Below are 21,312 nucleotides of genomic sequence, written 5' to 3' on the forward strand. Positions count from 1 at the left end.
GTGGTGTGCCGCGGGACTACAAGCGTCGTTGACTTCCGCATCTGGCACTGAGCCAAAACTTAGGCTAATTCGTGGGGATCTCGACGATTGGGATTCCCAGGGTTTTCTCCAAGGGTTTGTCCAAGTAGCGTCGAGGTGGTTGGGGGGGGGGGCAAAGCTTGCAGACCCCCCCTCTCCCACCCTTGATCCTCAACCCTGAGAAACTGCAGAACCCCTACGAGCATCTGTTTTGCAAAGCTAACAAGAGCTAACCAGCATTGGACAAAGGTTTACTGCCTTGTCAGACTTTTGATCAAAGACAAAAGCAGCTAAAGTGCATCAAACAAAGCGCCAGGATGGCAAAAGGACCTGTGCACAAAAGGACACAAAAGACTATACTGCTGGAGCCTTCTAATTTGCAGTAAAAATACCGTGAAACTTTGCGTTACATTTTCTCAAAACAACTTTTCGCTCTACCTGCTGCACTTGTGAAACTGATATCTCCGCAACGACTCGGTCTACATTGATGCGGTCTGTTTTCTTACAGTCACTGAACATTCCTACAGGTCGTGACATTTTATTTTTTCAGGTAAATCAATTTATAAATTATGCTATCGTCATACGTTTCTATGCTGGATGCGTCAGTTGCGACTGCATGCAGAAAAATGAAGACTAAAAATTGTCGTCGTGGAAATTGAAAAAACTAAGATTGTTACGACCTCAACCATACATTTGGGAATACACTCCAAGTTCAAGCTGTCTTCTATCATATTTTTCAAACTCTGCAGGCCTTTCACAAAATGCAAAGATTTTGTAATATGTAAAAATTTGTGAAAGAAAAGTTTTAGAGATACCATAATATTTTTTTCTGGTTAATTCATTTTGAGGGCATTATCAGCGATGGTGCAAATTTTCATCATAATCTATTAAGAAACAAAAAAGTTTGTGTTGATCCCCCACATCCTCACTTAGGCGAACAGCAAAAATTATGTTGACACAATGTTACCACAATGCACTATGTTATGAGACGTTTAAAAAAAAGGAAAAAGCGCTCTTACAGTGATAGGGCTCGTAAACAATTCCAAAGCCATTTATTTTTTAACATCATCTGAGACAGAATAACTCCGGAATAGCAATCTGCCTGGCATTCGCCTTTGGGAACAAGAAAGAATCTTCAAGCACTTCAATGCTACACATGAGATGCTCCTCCCGGCACGTCACTACCGTGGGCACTCTTGACGATTTCAGTGTCACTCAGTTGACCGCTACTGGAACAACGCCGTCGTAAAGCGCATAGTCCTCGATGTTCCAAGTCCAAGTCCTCGTTGCACTTTCATCACAGCCACTGAACTAATCTGCTGGCTCAGGTACGGCGGTGGAAGACCAGAAGCCCGGATGAACGAAACAGTTCTCGATGATGGCTTGATGAACTTGCTGCCAGGCCTTTGATAAGTGCCACCTTCCGCTCCAAAGTCGGGGACTTCCGTGTGCGTTGTTCAGCCATCACGCCACGAAGAACGAAACGAAACTAAACTGAGACGCTCGGACGAATGCAGAGGAGGAGGAGTGACGTTGGGTGGAAAGGGGAGTGCAGTCTGCCTGCCACAGCTAGCAGAGCACGAGTCACTAGGACGGAAAGGCGTTGACCTTGACCTAGCCTGGGGGACCGAAGAATGCACGTTATCAGCGGTAGGCATGCTGACCTACTGGTGATGGAATTTCAAGATATCCGTACTCGGGCAAAAAAAGCTTTGACTCAAAAGGGCCCAAATACATAGGAAGCATTGGGACAAGGATCGGGACACAAAAAAAGTTCGAGATAACCGATATTTCGAGATAAGCGAGTTCGAGTTAATGAGGGTTTACTGTAATACCAGAAATTTTACACTCGAATTGGTTGCTGAGGTTTTCCATCAGATTTTTACCCCCCGAGCCCGAAAACCTCAGACCCTAGTTAAAGGGACGGTTTTCTGCCCCCTGCCCCTCTCATAAAGCGTACCATTCGATTGCCCTTTGTTGAAAATGGAATACTGCAAATTTACCCAACAAAGCATGTCACAGTTTATTTATTTATTTATTTATTTACCCTCAGGGCTACAGCATTAGAGAGGGGAGGGGCTTGAAACAAAGCAGGAACAACGTGGAATAAAATAAAAATAAAATAAACAAAATAATCAACAAACGAACCAAAAACATGAAAAGATACGAAGGCAGAAAAAATAGGCGAAGTCAAGTTGCCGGTGGTGAGTCAATCAAAGAGTAATATTAAACGGTAGGAACAACTTATTTATTTACACATGGTAAACAAGACTTTCGTGCACGAGACTGCACTTCTTCAGGTTACAAAAATATAAACATGGTACAGGCACATATATACAGTTGAAGGGGGAGTTCTGGCATGAGAGGGTAACAGGTTGATGGGAAGGATGCAAACACAGATAAAAATCAAAAGAACATAAATACAAAAGCAGGGGTATCAGAAGCTAAACATAACGCGAGCCCAAGGGCTTGTACACAGGAAACGAGAACACTTGTTGGTGACGTTCGAGGAATTAAGGATAAAAAGGGGGGGTTACGGCGACGGAATGAGGACACAGGTGCGGAGTACAAAGGTGACCAGTGGACCGTGAGAAAGTGAAGACGGAGGTACCCTCCGTCTTCACTTTCCTCATTCCGTTTTCCACTTTCCACTTCCAATTCCACTTTCCTCATTCCGTCGCCGTAACCCCCCCTTTTTATCCTTAATTCCTCGAATGTCACCAAGAAGTGTTCTCGTTTCCTGTGTACAAGCCCTTGGGCTTGCGTTATGTTTCGCTTCTGATACCCCTGCTTTTGTATTTACGTTCTTTTGATTTTTATCTGTGTTTGCATCCTTTCCATCAACCTGTTACCCTCTCATGCCAGAACTCCCCCTTCAACTGTATATATGTGCCTGTACCATGTTTATATTTTTGTAACCTGAAGAAGTGCAGTCTCGTGCACGAAAGTCTTGTTTACCATGTGTAAATAAATAAGTTGTTCCTACCGTTTAATATTACTCAAAAACATGAGCATAGATAGTATCACTGGTGGACAATCAGATCAGTATGTAAAGCTTAAATAATCTTGCGCTGCATTCAAGTGGTCGTGAAGCAGTTTTCTGAACTGTGTACCGTCGGTGATGGAGGTAATGTGACCCGGGAGATGATTCCATCCTAGTGAAGTTTTAGGTAAAAATGAGTCAAAACACGTTTTAGTAGTACAGGATGGAACACCAACTTTCTGGCGATGATCAAGCCTTGATGGGACATATGATGGATGTGCAATTAAATGGAATTTTAGCGTTTCGTTTTAGTAATATATCTTATGAACAGACAGAATCGAGCAACCTGGCGGCGAACAGTCATGAAAGATGGGTTAAGGACTCATTTCATCGCAGTGACACTGGCTGTATGACTATAATTCCCGAGAATAAACCGTGCAGCACGGTTCTGAACCATTTTCAGTTGATGAATGAGTGATTGTTGCCCTAGATCCCACACCGAAGCGGCATACTCTAATTTAGGAAGAATTAACGTTTGGTAGAGTGTTAGCTTTACGTTGAGCGGTGCAAGTCTGAAGTTGCGGCGAATGTACCCTAGAGTGCGTGTGGCGTTATTGGTTATATATTCAACGTGCTGACCCTATGAGATATTAGAGGATACGTGTACGCCGAAATATTTATATAGTGTAACTTGTTCTAGTGCGGCGTTACCAATCATGTATGTGGGACATTCGCTGTGACTACGAGACACTCTCAGGTGTTTATATTTAGTGAGATTTAGTTCCATATGCCACGTGGAGCACCATGACTGTAGTATGTTCAGATATGACTGTAAATGCATGGAATCTGAAGGTTCTGTTACTTCACGATATAAAACACAGTCGTCAGCGTACAGACATACAGAACATGAAAAAAGGCCAGGGAGATCATTAATGTAAATTAGAAAAAGCAATGGACTGAGAACCGATCCTTGTGGTACCTTGGACATATAGGGAACTAGGCTTGACAAGCTGTTGTTAGCTAGAACGTATTGATGACAGTTGGTTAAGAATGATTGGATCCAGGCGATAACATTACTATCGATATTAATCGCGTGTAGCTTATGAAGCAGATGTACGTGACTGACCTTGTCAAATGCTTTAGAGAAATCAATGAATATGCAATCCGTGTTTGAACCACGATCCAAGGCCTTGTTAATGCCTTGTTAATGAAAGACACCAGCTGGGTTTCACATGAGTAATGTTTTCTGAACCCGTGTTGGCTGTGATGAAAAAATGAGTTAAATTCGAGGTGCTTGACTGCGTGTGAATAAACAATGTGCTCCATTATTTTGCATGAAATGCTGGTCAGTGAGATGGGGCAGTAGTTAGTAGCGCACAGTTTGTCACCAGATTTAAACAAGGGAATGACTTTCCCAATTTTCCAGTCAGCCGGAAGACAGCCAGTTTCGAGTGATTGGATGAAAATACGAGCAAGGAATAACGTTGAATATGTTGCCGTGTTCTTTAGGAACTTGGTGTTGATACTGTCGTGATCACTACTGGATGACAGCTTGTGGTTGTTAATTACATTCATGACACCGTAGACATCAATAGCTATAGGATCCATGATGACATAATTATGTGATCCACATTAAATCCACATTATATTACCAAACGGTTATTAAATAATCACCAAACGGTTATTAAATAACGGAATTAAATTGATAAAGATTGCAGAGCATGCAGAGATCTGTGTTGGCAACAATAAGAACGGCTACGTCGCCCTGCGGGAAAGTTGGCGTTAGGATAGAGAAATCATCTGCTTTTATATGCGTTAGTGCACCGGCGTGAGCAGACGACTTTCAGAAGCGACTGGGGACTGCGGCAACTCTCGTACATTTTCTTTCAGCACTCAGGCGAAAAATGCGCATTCTAAGAAGTGGCCCACAGGGTGGTTTAGAACAACTATGTTAATCCTGAAGAGAGAAGTGAAAAGTCGCAGGACAACCCCACCCGCAATCACAAATTTGTAGTCGCCGGCCATCGACGCACGCAGTCGCGTTACATCTCTGACCAAAAATATATTACGCATGCTTCCATTACATTCCCCGTTGCACACTGATCACGTTTCGAAATGAAGTGTCGCTGATGACATACATGGAGAAGGAGTGCGTGTTTATTTAAAAACCGCATTAAATACTCGCGGAAAGAAAACATATGAACTAGCTTCCACATATCCGATGATGTGCCACATTATCGGAGACCACACAGTCAGTGCACAGACTACATTCTCAGCTCGCGGAGATCTATGTCTGAGTGTCCCCATTTTGAGAGCAAAGGGGATGACTCAACCCAAGGTCCTTCTGCAGGTTCCAATCGCCATGACAACTGCGACGTACCCACAGGCCAACGTCATGCGTGACGTTGCATCAGAGTGAAGCACAGGTTTCGTCGTCTGCTATTACGGCACATTTCGACAAATTCCTCGAAAACGACTTGGTTATTCTGAATGAAACTTTGCCGATGAAAGATTGTATTTGTTTGTTTGAAAGATGTATTTGTCCTTTCTATATGTGTTCCAGCGTCAGAACATCAATCGTTTCATGAAACTTTGCCAGTTGTATGTGTACAGTACTCAGGAAGATAGTTTTGGCTAAGTTTCGGAATCGCCCTGCTGTACGAGACCGTCCCTTTAACAGTTGGTATGCATACCTCTGGTTGCGGGTTTGCAGCGGCGCTTTCGTTTACTGTCAAGCTTTTCACCTTCGATGGTCCTGAAGATCTGTGACTCATTTTTTACGTGTCCTGTCAGTGCCGTCCTACAGGGCTTTCAGTAATTCCACTCTCATCACAAGGTCCTTAGTCTCATACTTAGCGTACTTCCAAAGACTTGCCATGGCGCTTATTACGTCACAGCACTGATAACCATAGTGATACGTTTTTTCAATCATTCTGACAGTCACTGTTTGTGCCAATGCACTTCCCTCAAGCCGTGACTGTCCGAATTATCCAGTGTGCACCCATCTGCTTCCGAATTAATGGGTGTTTATTGCCATAGCCTAATATAGATGTCCTGCCGGGACCGCATGGGTAGTCTGAATTTCTGTATTAATGGGGGGTCTAATTAGTGAGGTTTTACTGTAGCTTGCAAAAAGGGAAGTATTGCCAAACTGCTGCTCCTGTATATTTGCAAACTTCATTATGTCATTCACTTACTGCGCCATAAAAATTGCATCAATATTTGTTATATATTTGTGTTTTGTTCTTTGCATTTCGTAAGCATCCTGTTACTCTACTAAAGGCTCAACGTCGGAGTGACATGACATGTCTTGAATGGCAAGCGAAACCACGTTTGCTACGCAATGACAAACAAAAGTTCGGCGCGAGCAAGAGGGAAGAGGTAGCCAAGCCGAAGTGTCGATGGCAATTCGCTTGGAACAAAGTGAAACTATGCAGAAAGTGCGGAATATTTGGTCCCGTTTTTTACCCCCAAGATGTCCGAAAACGGTTTCAAATATTCGGAAATTATCAAATACCTATTTCTCGAATAGAATACGAATAATTCAGTTTTGTTATTTGATTCGTATTCGATATTTCGAATATTGGCACGCCCCTAGTTTTAATGTATTAGCTTAGCATGAGGCATACATGCCTACAGGCCGGTTTCACGTCAGTTCAGGCAGGCAGGTCCCAACCACCTCCTGGATTTTCATTATTTTTTTTATATTTAGAAGCTCATCGTACATGATGACAAACAGCGGTAAACCAAATAATTTCTACGGAATAGTTTTCGGGCAAAAAAATCGAGAAAATCCGGCCCTGAATTCGAGTGTTTCAGTTTTGCCGTGTTTGCGCGCGTATATCTCCTGAGTCTTAAAAGTTACTCCAGTGAAATTTTTTTACGCTTTAGTATACCTACAGGCCAGCAGTCCTAGAGCAAATTTTGGCACGCACGAACACCGCTCTGTGATATAAAAAATGTCAAACATGCTCTCGCGCGCAGTTTTGTCCCAACTTCGACGCGCGATTTCTCTGGCTGTAGATATTCCTCACTGCCATATTTGGTATCAACTTATATATACTTGGTATATTCACTCAGCTTTTAATGCTCTTTCATCTGATATATGTTGCGCATATACCCCCTACAGGTATCTGCTGAAACAGGGAAATGTTAAGGTATATTTCGAAAAAACAAGGATTTTGAGCGTCCGTTTCTCGAAAAGGCCCCTTTTTATTTCATTGATATTTTGCCAGGACATGGTCCGATGTTAGACCTTTCATCTTACATAAAAAAATTCTGCTTCAAAAAGCGTACACTAGCGAATAGCATGTTAAAACGCGGCCCTAGTCCGTGTGAGTACGTGTTGGAGCCCGCTGCCGGTACCGCGGGATGGCGGGCCTCGAGTCGATGCTCCCTTTGTTTGGGCAAGGTTGTCTGGCGTTAGCCTTACCTGAGCTATTCCTCAGCAAGTTTCTTACGTCCTGCTGAAGAAATAATTCACACCTGGGAGTTAGTTATTTCCAACGAAGCATCTGAATGAAATCCTACGTTGCCGTAAAGCCGTATTTCAACGGCTAGGTCGAACTCAATGGTCAGCGAAGGTAAAACCTCACTCTTGCAAGCTCCGCACACGGTGATACCAATACTGTACAAATAAATATGGAGTCAGGAATTGCTTTTTCCAGGGTTCCCGCAAGTTCCTGCAAAGCTTACTTTACTTCATTTTACTACATTCTTAAGTTATGCAGAGGGCTTTTAGCACAAAACACGTGTTCTGTGCTGAACTTGCAGAAGTACATTTCTTCTCAGAGCTAGGGAAGTGGGCGGGTTCTCGCATTTGTCATAGTTACACTAGAGACGTTCAGAGCAGAGTCATACGAGAGACGCACCTAATGCACTTCTATTTCGCTCAAAACTGGACAGTAGCCATGCCTAGCGAAATACAAGCGTGCCACTGGGGAAAACAGATTTCCATATTCACATGTGCGGTAACAGCTGCACGGAAACGTACAGTTTTGGTGTTGTGAGCGAAGGCTTGTGTCACGATTCAGCACAGTCACTGTTGGCTTCCATGGCTATTGAAGATTGGCTTGACGAGAATGTTCCTGTTGCAGCTAATGATTTACGTGTCAGATGGAGCAGCAAGCCATTTTAAAAATCGGCATAGGCTCTATGAGCTCTCCAAATCTACTTTTGCGAGCGCGACACTGCTGTTCAGGAACAGGCCATGACAAAAGTGTGTGTGATAGGATTGGTGGAATAATCAAGCACCATGTCACGACACCTAACTTGCATTCACTCGAGCAAGACATCATCTTAGAGTAGCAAGACATGATAACGTGCTTGACAAAACACCGAACGCGCGTCCATTTACTCCATGTACGGGCTGAGGACGTGGCGTCTTTTCGAATGCAAAAGAAAAGGGAATAGGTAAACGTATACCACATTAAAGTGGCATACAAGGTTCGCATGCGTGGCAAAGTAAGACATCGGAAAGTCGAGGCTGAGAAACATTCATAGCTAGTACCGTGGACAGTGAATGCAGAAGAGTGACGTTTTCATAGAAAGTGAGTGAAATCATTTGTCGCTGTAATTGCAAAATACTGCTTTTTCGCAGTCCTGTAAATATATCGACATAAACTACCACTTTTGATTACACAAAGTTGTCCCTTTCTTGTACGACAACACAGAAGGCTCGCCATTAGCTATACTGGCAGCCGGGCTCCGACACTTACGCACGCAGACTAGGGCTGTGTTTTAATGCGCTAATCGCCAGTGTACACTTTTTGAAGCAGAATTTTTTTACGTAAGATGAAAGGTCTAACATTGGGCCATGTCCTGGCAAAATATAAATGAAGTAAAAAGGGGCCTTTTCGAAAAACGGACGCTCAAGATCCTTGTTTTTTCGAAATATACCTTAACATTTCCCTGTTTCAGCAGATACCTGTAGGGGGTATATGCACAATACGTATATCAGATGAAAGAGCATTAAAAGCTGAGTGAATTGATACCAAATATGACAGTGAGGAATATCTACAGCCAGAGAAATCACGCATCAAAGTTGGGACAAAACTGCGCGCGAGAGCATGTTCGACATTTTTTATATCACAGAGCGTTGCTCCTGCACGCCAAAATTTGCGCTTGGACCGCTGGCTTGTATGTATACTAAAGCATTAAAAAAAATCACTGTAGTAACTTTGAAGACTCTGGAGATATACGCGCGCAAACACGGCAAAACTGAAACACTCGAATTCAGGGCCGGATTTTCTCGATGTTTTTGCGCGAAAACTATTCCGTAGAAATTATTTGTTTTACCGCTGTTGGTCATCATGTACGATGAGCTTCTAAATATTAAAAAATATGAAAATGCAGGAGGTCGATGGGACCTGCCTGCCTGCCTGAACTGCATGTGAAACCGGCCTACAGTAGAACCTAGTTAATTCGAAGTCGTCTGGACAGCGAAAAAATTTCGAATTGAGCAGGCCTTTGAATGAAGCAAACCTGGGCACATGGTGAAGGAAACTATTTATTTGCCGAAGAACTCACAGATTTTCGTCTGCCGCTTTCCGAAAATGACATCGCACGTCACCGTTCGTTCAAGATGGGATATGGAAGTCCATCATACCACAGTGCGTGCCGTTGGCTTAACAAAAAACGACAGTGGGCATGCAGATTCATAGCCGCCGCCGTCATTCTGTTCATTTACACGTGCCGTGTTGAGAATGTCCCCCATGAGAGTTGTGGCACAGGTCTGTTCTGTTATCTTCTATCCTGGCGAACTCTTCGAAAGACGAGAAGTCTCCTCAGAGCTTGCATCACCGGCAGGAGCTTACAGCATGTTGCAGATCCACTGATGAGAATGCTTAACCCCTCGTGGCCAAGAACATTGGGCAAGAACGATTACGCAAAAGTGTTACGACCGACCTCTTCCACTGAAAGTAATGGAAACTGAGCAGTCACTGTCTACTTTCTTGTCTCGATTTTTATATTTTATTTAATTCTTTTGATACAAATTTCAGATGCTGTGAATATTTTCTGTTGTCCCGCAAGATTCATATAATTGAGATTCTGCTGTATCTGCACTACATCAGGGGTTTCATTCAGGGGCACTACATGGGGTTTCAACTCATTGGGGCCGCAGGTTTACGTTATCACAGTCGAACCTTGTTCCAACGAAATGTGATGCAGTGGAGACCACTTATAACGTAACCGCTTATAGTATGGGACCGCTTATAATACAGCTTTTTCCGACCCCCGATATTCTTCCCATAGAACATAATGTATAGGAATACTGCTTATAATGGTCCATCCCGACACGGGATACCGGTTATAGTGCGGTCACCGGCATCCTTCTCGAAGTAAGTGAAGGGCAGAGCACATTTGTCAGCAAATTCAGAATCGTGAATCACCCATCGCGAAGAAAGCTTCTGTTACCTCCTTGTGACGAGGCGGGCAAACAATGCAAACAATGCAATGTACCTCATGAAAGATCGTGAAGACTCGTGAAAGATCCTGTAATTGTGACTGAAATGGGGTGTTGTGGCTATGGCTTTCTAATTAGCGCAAAAAAATGCTACCTTTCTTTGGGAATTTTTTTAGTTCAGTTAAGCTAATTAGACAAAATAATAAGGTACACTGATGGAAACCACCTGTTTGGGCGGCAAAAACCTTCACAAGTATGACGCAGAAAGTTTCTAATTTTTATCTCAAGTACATTTGTTTTTATAAATAGGGGTCACTCTTAAGTGAAACACCTTCTGTAGTCACAGGACGCCATGTGAACGAAGAAAAAAAAAGAGGAGGAGAGAAACCAAAGGTGGCCGAAGGGGTGGCGGTCCTACCTAATGCTTAACGGCGACAGGATGTCTGTCTGAGCTCGGGGGAAAATGGGTGAAAGTATGTTTGGCTTTGGGAATAGGGAGGTTAAAACTCGATCAACTGATGAAGGGAACCAGGAAAGAGTTACTCTTTGAGCAAGCCTTGCGCCACCTGTGAGTGATGTGGCAGAACTCGTTGTGAAACCCGGTTGGCTAACAAAGTGTCCCCAAAATAACCGGGAATAGGCCATAGAAAATGCATGAGGTCAAGAGTTCGAACAATTTTTACCTCCTGTGTGCGCGAACAGACGACGTCTGCAAGGAATGCTAAAAAAATTTCAGGAGAGTTGGACTTTTATCTTTGTTTCTTATGAAGTGACTGAAATGTGGCACACTTGATTGCCGCACCCTGTAGGCTACAAGGGACAAAGGAGAAATGAGCACTGCAGCGTATTAATGTTGCTTCAAAAGTAGGTATAACACCACAAAATTTGTGAGACTCAGGTGGTGTATTTAGCTACGTTGGTCACCTCCTGCACCAATCTTTAATAAGCATCAATTGCATTCCTACCAACCAGAACCTGAGCCTGACCTATGACCTAATAATAATAATAATAATAGTATCTATCTATGACCTATATGGACCTTCAACACTAGTTTGTTTGGCTAGGTTTCACACATGGCTTTTAGTGAAATTCGAAGCTGCTTTGTAAAGCTGACAAGAGACTTGCAGAGTAGAGAATTTGTTTGTTTTCCAAAGAACATGTAAAAAACAATGTGCAGTACCAAATGTATTCAAACAAATACAAATATAATTTGTTTTAGGCATGTGCATGTCAGCAGATTACAGGCATGGAAGGATAACGTACATAGTTTCGTTACCGTTTCAGTTTTCGTTACTGCTATATTTTCGTTTCTGTTATCCGTTTCTGGTACCAGCTTTTAATTTCGTTTTCGTTATGTTTCCGTTACTGTTTCCGGTAATGGAATTTCCTTTGCTTGTTTCATCAGTTCCTGGTTGGTGTCCATATTCTACCTAATTTTCTTTCGCCTGCTTCATATGTGTCCCCACGATTGGATCATTCATTGAAACTAGAACCCATCAATGGACGGACATCTCGGTACTTATTTTCCTCCTTCCCACGCGCAGTTGTTGAATGGAATAGCCTTCCACAGTCCTTGGTCACAATCACAGATCATTCCACATTCAAACGCTCACTGTCCATGTACATCGGTATCTAATATGTATACCATAGCCGCGTATTCACGTTTAATTGTTTATTAACACAATATTTTTTATGTGTCCTGTTTCATGTTCTTGGTTACTTGGTCAATGTTATTATGTTTCTTATGTCAATGTTACTATGTCATGATATGCTGCCATGTTATCGTTTTTGCTCTCCCTCATGAATGCCCTTGTACAGGGTCCTTGAGGAATGTACATAAATAACACACAACACATACACAACAACATTAATAGCTATTACCCGAATTCAATACCGGACCATAATTTTCGTTTCCGTTTCTGTTTCCAGTAATGGAGGAGAGTGGTATGCGTTTCCATTATCGTTACCATCTCCAATTTTGGTAATATACCGTTTCTGTTTCCGTTACCATTACCGTTACCCGTTAGAGCTGACAGGAGACTTGCAGAGTAGAGAATTTTTTTGTTTATATTTTCCAAAGAACATGTAAAAAACAATGTGCTGTACCACCTGTATTCAAAGAAATACAAATATACTTTGTTTTAGCTATGTGCATGTTAGTAAGATTACAAGTGACCGATGACACACAGTGGCTCTCAAGGGTGAGAACATAAGTATACTACCACTGCAGGCACTGTCCGGAAATTCTAAGTCACCATTTATCAGAAAGCAAAGACCACGCACAGCCTAAGGATCATATTGAGCTCCTTCCATTATTCTTTTTATTGACAGCACGTTGGCTGCCATCCAGTTCATGAAAGTGGCCTTTATCGTTAATAGAACGGTTCAATAGTAAGCGAGCTGGTGATAGTATCCATGATGGCGAGACCCCAAGAGGAGGTACAGGAAGGGACACACACACACACACAATGTCGAGACATTGTGTATGTCCCTTCCTATCCCTCGTCTCAGGGTTTTTGCTATGGGCCTTCACTATGTTTCCTTCCTGAAACTTTATATATTTTTATGTAGAATTATGAAGGTACAGCCAGGCGCTGTTCGGAAATAAAACAGTACTTTTCTTGAAACAAGAATGCATAGAAGGTTCAGTCATCTTCAGCATCGCAGATATCTACGACGCATGTTAAGCACTTTGGAATGTCACCGACATGTTATGGAGGCCGGCTCCTGATTAGTGGTTTTCAACAGACAACTATTTGTCATATCATTTTTAGGCACAAAAAGCAGTTTTGGCTCCTGTATGTTGACACAGATATCTCTCTGCATACTTTGCCATGACACAAATATGAAGCAACAAACATATTCTCTACTTTATTATAGTTATTAGTCTACACTGCAAAGAATGTGGGAACAGTCTTGTACCACCTACACTGTTCAAAATTACTTTCACACAACACACTGTAGGTCAACAAGAGTCCAAAATGATGTCCTCTCCCTCCGCATTGTCTAAAAACTACTTCTTTCTCCTAACAGTCATAGAAAAAAACTTTTTCTATGACTTCGCGTAAGGCGAAGTTTGTACAAGAAATGCACATGTTTCGTTTTTGAGCAAATCAGTATTCAGAGCGCTACCATACTGTGGTGGGCCTGCAGTGCATTATGTGATGCAGTACACAATGTAAAAAATTTCACCATAGAACATTTCCTCCGTTATAATGAGTCTCCCCCAGTCTTTCAAACTCCCATTTCCCATAGTGGTTTATGGTATGACACAGTATTGCTAAATATTTACTGTAGTTTACCGGTTGTAGCAGAAAAGATACCATCGTTTCCAGTCACAGGACACAAGCTATAAATGCTATACGGCAACGGTACATCCTGCTGTCTAGCAGTTGTTCATGTTCAGACATGGTATGGTGCATGCAGGGCAAATTCCACGGTTAAAATATCCAAACCTGAACAACTGTTAGATTACACGATGTAGAATGCTGTATGGCATCTGTCCCGTGTCTTGTGATAAAAAACAATAACATGTGCTTTCGCTCATGCTGCCCAGCACAGGCGAAACGAGCTGCATGTGAGGATAACAACTTGAAACCCGAGGCACGGAGGAAAAGGAATGGCTATACCATCACCGTGTCGCTTGTTTCACGTTGTAATTGTGTACATACCAGCTCGCCTGCACCTGAGAATAAGTTTGATGCATTGTACATGCACCTTAGACATGCAGTGTGTGGTGTGTTGTGATAGTAATGCCACTGCCAGTTGAAAAAATAATGCTCCAGGTGGATTGTTTCGGTACAATCTTGAACTAAACATACCGAGGAGTAGGGCACCTGCGTGACGTGGAAGTAAGAACGTAAATGTTAGCTCACGTCATTCAATAATTAACATTATGAATATACTTCTGCAGATCATACCAACAATAGCACACAAGGTGCTCTGATATGTTCTGCAGGAATGTGTCTGTACTCACAATATTAGTACAGCAGCTACAGAAAGGCATAAAACAAGTTTTTGTATTACTGACACCACTTGAATGCAACATAACAGCTGACAGATTTACCTTACTTAAACCCTGAGAAAAAGAATGTACTGTTGCACACATGATGCTGCTTGAATGTAATCCTGAAACGTCTCGAAAAACATAACTTGTGACCGAAACACATCAGCTGGAAGATGTAGATTTACCTTACCCAAAACTGAGAAAAGGTATGTGCTGTTGCACACATGAAACTGCTTGAATGTAACCACTGAGGGCTCTGGAAGAACACCTTATTTGTGACGAAAATACAACAACTGAACCAATATTTAAATTTAAAATACACAAGATATGCTGCCGTGCACATGATACTGCTTAAATGTACACACTGAAATCACTGGAGTAAGAACACAAACGCCTCAGGCATGGTTGCTGTAAACCAGCGAGCAACAGCAAGGGTATACGAATAAAAGAAGTCGAGCACAAGTGATGCAATGCACTTGATTCATCAGAAAATGAAATTTCTCAGTACCGGGTGCAGATGTCACTGTTCCGTCAACAAAAACAGATGAACTTTGAAGGGGCGTCTGGTTGGCAGTGGTGACAGCCTTCAGCTTGAAATCGAGAAGGTGATAGTTGGGACGTGGAGTGCAAGCTTTTCGGCGGTGCCAGAATGCCTGCGAAATCATTTAACAAATTAGGCAATACCAAATCAGTACTGAAAATAAAATATGAAAATACACCCGCTGGGGCCTATTCTCTAAAAGATGATGCAGTAACTGACACATAGTGTATTTTTCTTTTCTTTCTATGTGATGATATTTGCACTGCATGACTGACTTGTCTAAACATTATGCGACTTACCTCCATCTGCTGGTTGTTCTGCCTCTGCAATCTCCAGCTACTGATAAGGTTGGCACAGCATCCCGGTCGAGATATCTTTGGCTTCGTGTGAAACAACAAGTTGCACATTGCTTCCGTAACATTCGTATGGGCGAAATTAATCGCTGCACTACCCCAATCTCAATCTGCTCAGTAGAAGAAACCGGCCGGCTCGGCGGAAAAAAACAAGCCAAATGTCATGCCAAGCTGGAGCATTTCCCGACCATGAATGTGTCGTCCGCACTGGGTTTGCGGGCCAGAAAACGGAATGTCAGTGAAACTAAAAATTAACTTTTTTGAAAAAAAAAACGCGTAGAGTTTGGAATAACTATTTTGCACACATAATCAGTGTTCCGTTATGCACACATTGTGTGAGTACCATTCCATTCTGTAACATTCGAAAATTAGCGTAGCTGAGCTTGAAATAATTCTTTTTTGAAACATTGCAGATTTAAGCCTTTGTCTAAAAATTCGGACTGCTCGATAATTCTGATTGATTTTGTGGCTCCTTCAAGTCTGAAAAGTCGGTCGGCGACTGTGTCCTGGTTCACTACACAGAGGTTTTACTGTACCAACTAGGACAGCGATAACGCTGCAGAATAATTTGAAACTGCTCTCGCTGTTGTTACAGATAATCGCAAGACATATATGGCTTTAGATGAAATAAAAGCGGCACTGAACACGAATGTCGCGTGGTAAGCGGGGCTATATACGAGGGGTGTTCAAGTCAAACCGTGACTTCCTGTCTCCTGAGTGTACAAATGGCTCGCGCTACTTCTTTTTCGTCATTTTCACACGCGACAGGCCTCCACGTTCACCACGTCGTGGTCCAAAGTTTGTGCAAAACAGAAGACACGTGCTGGACAAGATGGCTGACAACGAGGTGAGCACGCACAACGAACAGCGAATTGTCATGAAGTTTCTCGTGAATGAAGGCGTAAAGTCATCTGAAATTCACAGAATATTTCAGGCTCAGTATGGCCACGATACACTTAGCCGCAGCAAAGCGTTTGAGTGGTGCAAACGGTTCTGAGACGGCCGTACATCAGCGCAGGACGATCCCAGCCTGTTCCCAGCCCTGTCTCAGAGTTCCAGAGAACACCCAACTTGTGGAGCGCCTGATCCTCAAGGACCGACGGATAACATGTCTCGAACTGGCTCCCCTCCTCAACAATCCCCTGACACCCCTCGTATATACGAGGGATCAAAGAGTCTCCTCAGTCACAACAACTTCATTAATGAACAGATCCAAGCAAAACTTGCATATATTACAGCCTGAAGTCTCATGTACACGAAGCTATTGTTCAACATAGTCACCGTTACTTTCAGTGCATTTACACCACTGTTGAACCGAAGTATCAAATACTGTTTTTAAAAATTCTGGAGTTTGATTACTGACCCATGCCTTTACAGCTGATTTTACTTCATCCAAGTCATCAAATCTGAAACCATGTATGCCAGTGGGTCCCAAAGTGTGGGTCCCACAGATTAAAAGAAAAATGCCACACCATACCTGCTATTCTGCGTTACCAGGAAGCCCATGGTAGCAGACACGAAGATGTATCATAAATGTGCTTGCATGCGGGGTACGCAACGCTTTCGATGCATCACGTAGCCTCACTTGCATGCGCCTGATTTCACTTGTGCACGAGGGCCAAAATTTATTTTGTGAGAACAACAGTCACTTCTACTGTAGGTCACAGCGTCTGCGTCTACTGACTGCTATTGACCAGAAAAGCCATGAAAATATTGCTTCTATTTGCGACAACATACTTATGTGAGCTTCACTTCTCCGCTCTGGCGACACGCAAAACAGCAGCAAGTCACAGCTCAAGATTGAGCCTGGATTGAGTGTTGTGGTGTCAAACACAGTCCTCGTTTCGAGAAACTGTGCTTCATAAAACAGGCTCCCTCCAACCGCTATGGAGAGGCAGCAATGCTTTCATGGCGGTGCGCTGCTGCCATTGCCATGCCAGACTTTTTGGCGCAGAGAACTCGCTCTGAATGTAGCTCCAATAAAATGTCATTGTATCGGTTTAGCTAATCTTCTAGCTCTGAGATCGGAAGACGTCCAGCATTGCGACGAGGGAGCCGGTTGGGGGTGGTTGCGACATGCTCATCTACATTCTTATGTGCCATGGGACGGCAAAGTTTGGGAACCACTTACGTAGGCTGTCCTTCATAGGCCCAAACAGCTGCCAAATCAGAGCTGTACGGTGGATTAGGTACAACCGCGCGTTCCTTCTATACTTCTGGTCATGTAACTCCGCCAAAAGTTTGCTTCAGGGTCCTCCAGGTGCGACAGGTGGCACTCGCGTGACTAGGGGTGCACTACTCACAGGCGTTCATACAGGTGCTGCCTGTAAACAATGTGAATGTGGCTCATAAAGTGTTCAAACATCCTTAAAAGAATTATGGTAGCGTTACATCATGACATATATTGGATGCAGCGTGTCACGGAAACATGGTGGTTTTCCCAGGATGCTGTACCGCTGGGACCTATTCGTGGTCACACTAGGTGAAATATTCTCCGTCCTTAACTTCTGGATAAAGGAGGGACCGATTCACCAGCAAAAGTTCCGCATAGCGGATACTCAGCAACACCAGTCCGGACAAATAAATGAACAGTGGTCGTGCTGCCCTTTGTCACTTGACACACGTCCACATGTGCCACGCAATGAGACAAAGGAGAGATGCTAGTAATGTTAACAACTAATTTAATTAACGCAACAATTTCTATCTAGAATTACGAGAACACTATCAACAGCATGATAACCTTTGTACAAAGGGAAAACAGACAATGGTAAGATTGAGATACAGTAGAATCTCGATGATACGAGTCTCACGGGGTCGCGGAAAAAATTTGTATCATCCGAAATTCGTATCAAACGAATTAAACCAAAATAAAAATTGAGGCAAGAAAATAGACAGTGACTGTTCATTTTCCATCACTGTCAATGAATGAGGTTGGTTGTAACGCTTTTGTGTCTCCGTTTTTGGCCAATGCTGCCCAAATCCGCGAGATGATTCAAAAGGTGTAGCACGTGCTTTTCACCCACGAGTCGCGCGACAGTGGTCTAAAGCGAGCTTCTCCTAAAGCACGCAGGCGTTAGGTGAAGCCGACCTGCGGAATGGTGACGCGTAATGTTTCCACAAGTTGTCCTGATATGTTCCCTCCACGTGTTCTGGGGTTCTGGTCACTGTTTTCCGCCAGAGCAATGTCACACAGCTTCAGGGTTTATTGTTGCGAGGGGAGTAAAAAGGTCAAAACAGAGATAAGGTGATAAGGTCCGTTCAAACCCTTTGATCTTATCACCACCACCACCACCACCACCACCACCACCACCACCACCACCACCACCACCACCACCAAAAGGAAAGTCATTGCTTGCATTGCGCTACATGATGTAAGAGAGTTCGTGGTGAGGATCACCCTCCCTTGTCGAAAGACGCAGCAGCATGACTCGCGCGCTCTCGCGTCACGGTGGAACGACCTCTGTCGCATCCTCGGCTCATTCGTATCATCCGTAATGGCAAGAGAACGTGTTCGTATCATCCGAACTCTAATACATGGGAAGAATAGGCATTCCGGCCGGGACCGGAAAAGAATTCGTATCATCCCGAAATTCGTATAATCCGTGATCGTATCATCGAGATTCTACTGTAATTGGTCAGCTAGAGTTCAGTTACGTATAGGATGGAAATAGAATCGGTCTTAGCTGATCAGTAATTGATGATGGCAGTCTTCAGAGGGTCCTCTTGGTGTGGCTGGCAGAGAAAGTCCCAATCGATGATCACCACACACACACTTCACGTCACCAAACGATATTGACAAACCATTGCGGAGGGAATAACTGTTTTGAAATAGAATTTTGGTAGCTTGTGCTGAGATGGCCGACTTCTAGTTACATGTTTGACCGACTGCCCCAAGTCCAAATCTGCCCTCTCTTTTTATGTGTTCGGTTTGCTTATTTTCTCACTGTACATGTCGCCCTCAGAGGACAGGTGTTTTACATTATATCTGTACCTATTCGGCTCCTTTGCCGCCAACTCTAAACAACATATGTCTCTAGGTGCGGAAGTGACATCTTGTTTCCTGCACTCTCCTTAAAGGGGCACTAAAATGCAACAAGTTCACCTCAAATTACATTACGCGCTATGTGATTTTCGTACTTGTTACCATAATTCAAAACTTTGATTGTGTTACGAAGCTACATTCCAACCGGACTCTTTCTTGCTTTGGCTAAGCAGAGAACGTCGTTTCAGCTTGTGCATCTGTGTTTTTAGTCTATGCTGCGCGTGCCACACCATGAAACACCCCCTGTAAAAAACATAGTGCGCGTTGCGAAGCGGACTGGCGTCGCTGTTTGAAGAACGTGAAGGTAAATGTTGTCAGTGGAACATTCGCGAGAACTGCTGTGGGCAACAGTTCAATGAATTCATATTGAAAATGCAAGAGTGCGCATCATGCCGTACATATACGGAACACCATGATCGGACCTGTTCCAAATTCACATACCCATGATAGGTACGTGCGCGCTTCTCTTGCTACCTCATTGAAAGCCATCAATCTTTGCCTTCTGGGGTTTTAGCCTCGGATCCATGGTTGTAATCATTCAATCTGAAAAACAAAAGCATACATAGCATCATACATAAACAGTCACTGTTGCTGTAGTACATCAAAAATTTTACACAAGGAGGCATTATTTTTTTATCCAGCCTGGTACATATACGGCATTGCCAAGGATCGCGGTTCTACTGCACTAATGAGCGGGTTCCGAACTATGCATTACTGTTCAAAACGATGCTCTCATGCATGAGAGCACAGTGGAACCTTATAGTTTCCCATAAAAAGGACAAATGCAGAAGTCATTGCTAGTGCAAGAAGAGAGCACTTGCTACATTCGTTCTTCTTCTTGATAACCTGTGAGCTGAAATGTGCTGATCAGTAAACCATCCCAATGAAGAACATAGGGTGCCGGTTGGTGACATTGCATGTTAGGGCGACACAAAGACAAAGAACACAATGACAATGATTGAGACATGGTGTTGTGTCTGTCCCTTCGTGTTCCCTAGTCTCGGGGGTTTTACATTATGCATCATCTTCACCAGCTCGCTTGCTTCTTAGCCATTTTTCATTAACACAATGAATTCGCAACTTTCAACCTTTACTGTGCTTCTACGACAAAGAAGAGTATCTTGAAGAAGCATACAGGATAAGGAGAGGGGTATGATATGGATAAAAGAGAAACGAAGGAAAGACACATACCCTGTATGCTTGTTCGAGGTACATTTCTTAGTCATAGAACACGGTAACGGTTGAAAGTTGCAACTTTGTTGTGTTGTTTTCTGGAGAGGTGTGCGAATCTGAATATTTGAAGTCGAACCGAATATTGGATTGAATGGGGGAAAAAATGTAGAATATTGACTATTTGTGCAAAGTTTACAATATGTGCCTTTTACATAAAAGGTTTGCAATTTTTAGGCCATGGCTATATAGTAATTTTTCTGGCGTTAACTGTCACAAAAGAGAAACGCAATTCTTCTGTGGGGTGCTGGGGATTACTGGGGTAATTATCTTGATTTAAAAATTTTATGTCAGACAGTGGCATGTTACATAGATGAGGCTTTAATTGTTTCTGAACATCCACCGGTCACTCGTGAAACAAATAAATTGGTGTCCTGTTTCAGCTTTGCCATGACATACTTTAAATTATTTGCTGGAATGCGTATGTCTCGCCTGGGGAAGTTGCGTTGCTGAAATTTTGAACATAAGGGACACCTTTAACACAACCTTTTTGTTCCTAGGCTGCACGCGTTACTTAAGTCTTTTTAAAGGCAACATCCCAGACATCAAATCCACCCCACCACCCACCCACCCCTGCCCGCTACGCTAAAGGGTACGTTGGAGGAACGCTGCCCCTTCCTCAGGCAAACTATACACAATTAACTTGAGCTAACGTTATCTTAAGCTAGACAACAACAGTCCGCCTGTGTCGGTTCTGCAGCACTGGTAATTTCCTAAAGCAGGCTTCACCTCTT

General features: G+C 43.2%; 1 protein-coding gene and 2 long non-coding RNA genes across 8 annotated transcripts in view; 1 reads left to right on the forward strand and 2 right to left on the reverse strand.

Annotated features, from left to right (window-relative positions):
- LOC135394383 (CCR4-NOT transcription complex subunit 7-like) overlaps positions 1-21,312 on the forward strand; it is a 65,044-nt gene that overhangs the window by 25,403 nt on the left and 18,329 nt on the right. The window contains exon 6 of one of the 6 annotated variants that reach the window (XM_064625111.1): positions 5,352-5,435. The exons of the other annotated variants lie outside the window; for them this stretch is intronic. Within the exon in view, the coding sequence (XP_064481181.1) occupies positions 5,352-5,420 (69 nt within the window). The 3' untranslated portion in view covers positions 5,421-5,435. Of the gene's footprint in view, positions 1-5,351; positions 5,436-21,312 lie in introns of those variants that run through there. 6 annotated transcript variants of the gene reach the window in all.
- Positions 1,111-19,873, reverse strand: LOC135394385 (uncharacterized). The gene is made up of 3 exons (XR_010422867.1): positions 19,790-19,873; positions 17,438-17,630; positions 1,111-1,637 (listed from the first exon to the last, which is right to left on the reverse strand). It is a non-coding gene; the product is annotated as an uncharacterized LOC135394385 (long non-coding RNA).
- Positions 13,265-15,366, reverse strand: LOC135394387 (uncharacterized). Its single transcript, XR_010422868.1, has 2 exons — positions 15,253-15,366; positions 13,265-15,065 (listed from the first exon to the last, which is right to left on the reverse strand). It is a non-coding gene; the product is annotated as an uncharacterized LOC135394387 (long non-coding RNA).

Source organism: Ornithodoros turicata, chromosome 5 (assembly GCF_037126465.1).
Source record: "Ornithodoros turicata isolate Travis chromosome 5, ASM3712646v1, whole genome shotgun sequence".
Taxonomy (NCBI): Eukaryota; Metazoa; Arthropoda; class Arachnida; order Ixodida; family Argasidae; genus Ornithodoros; species Ornithodoros turicata.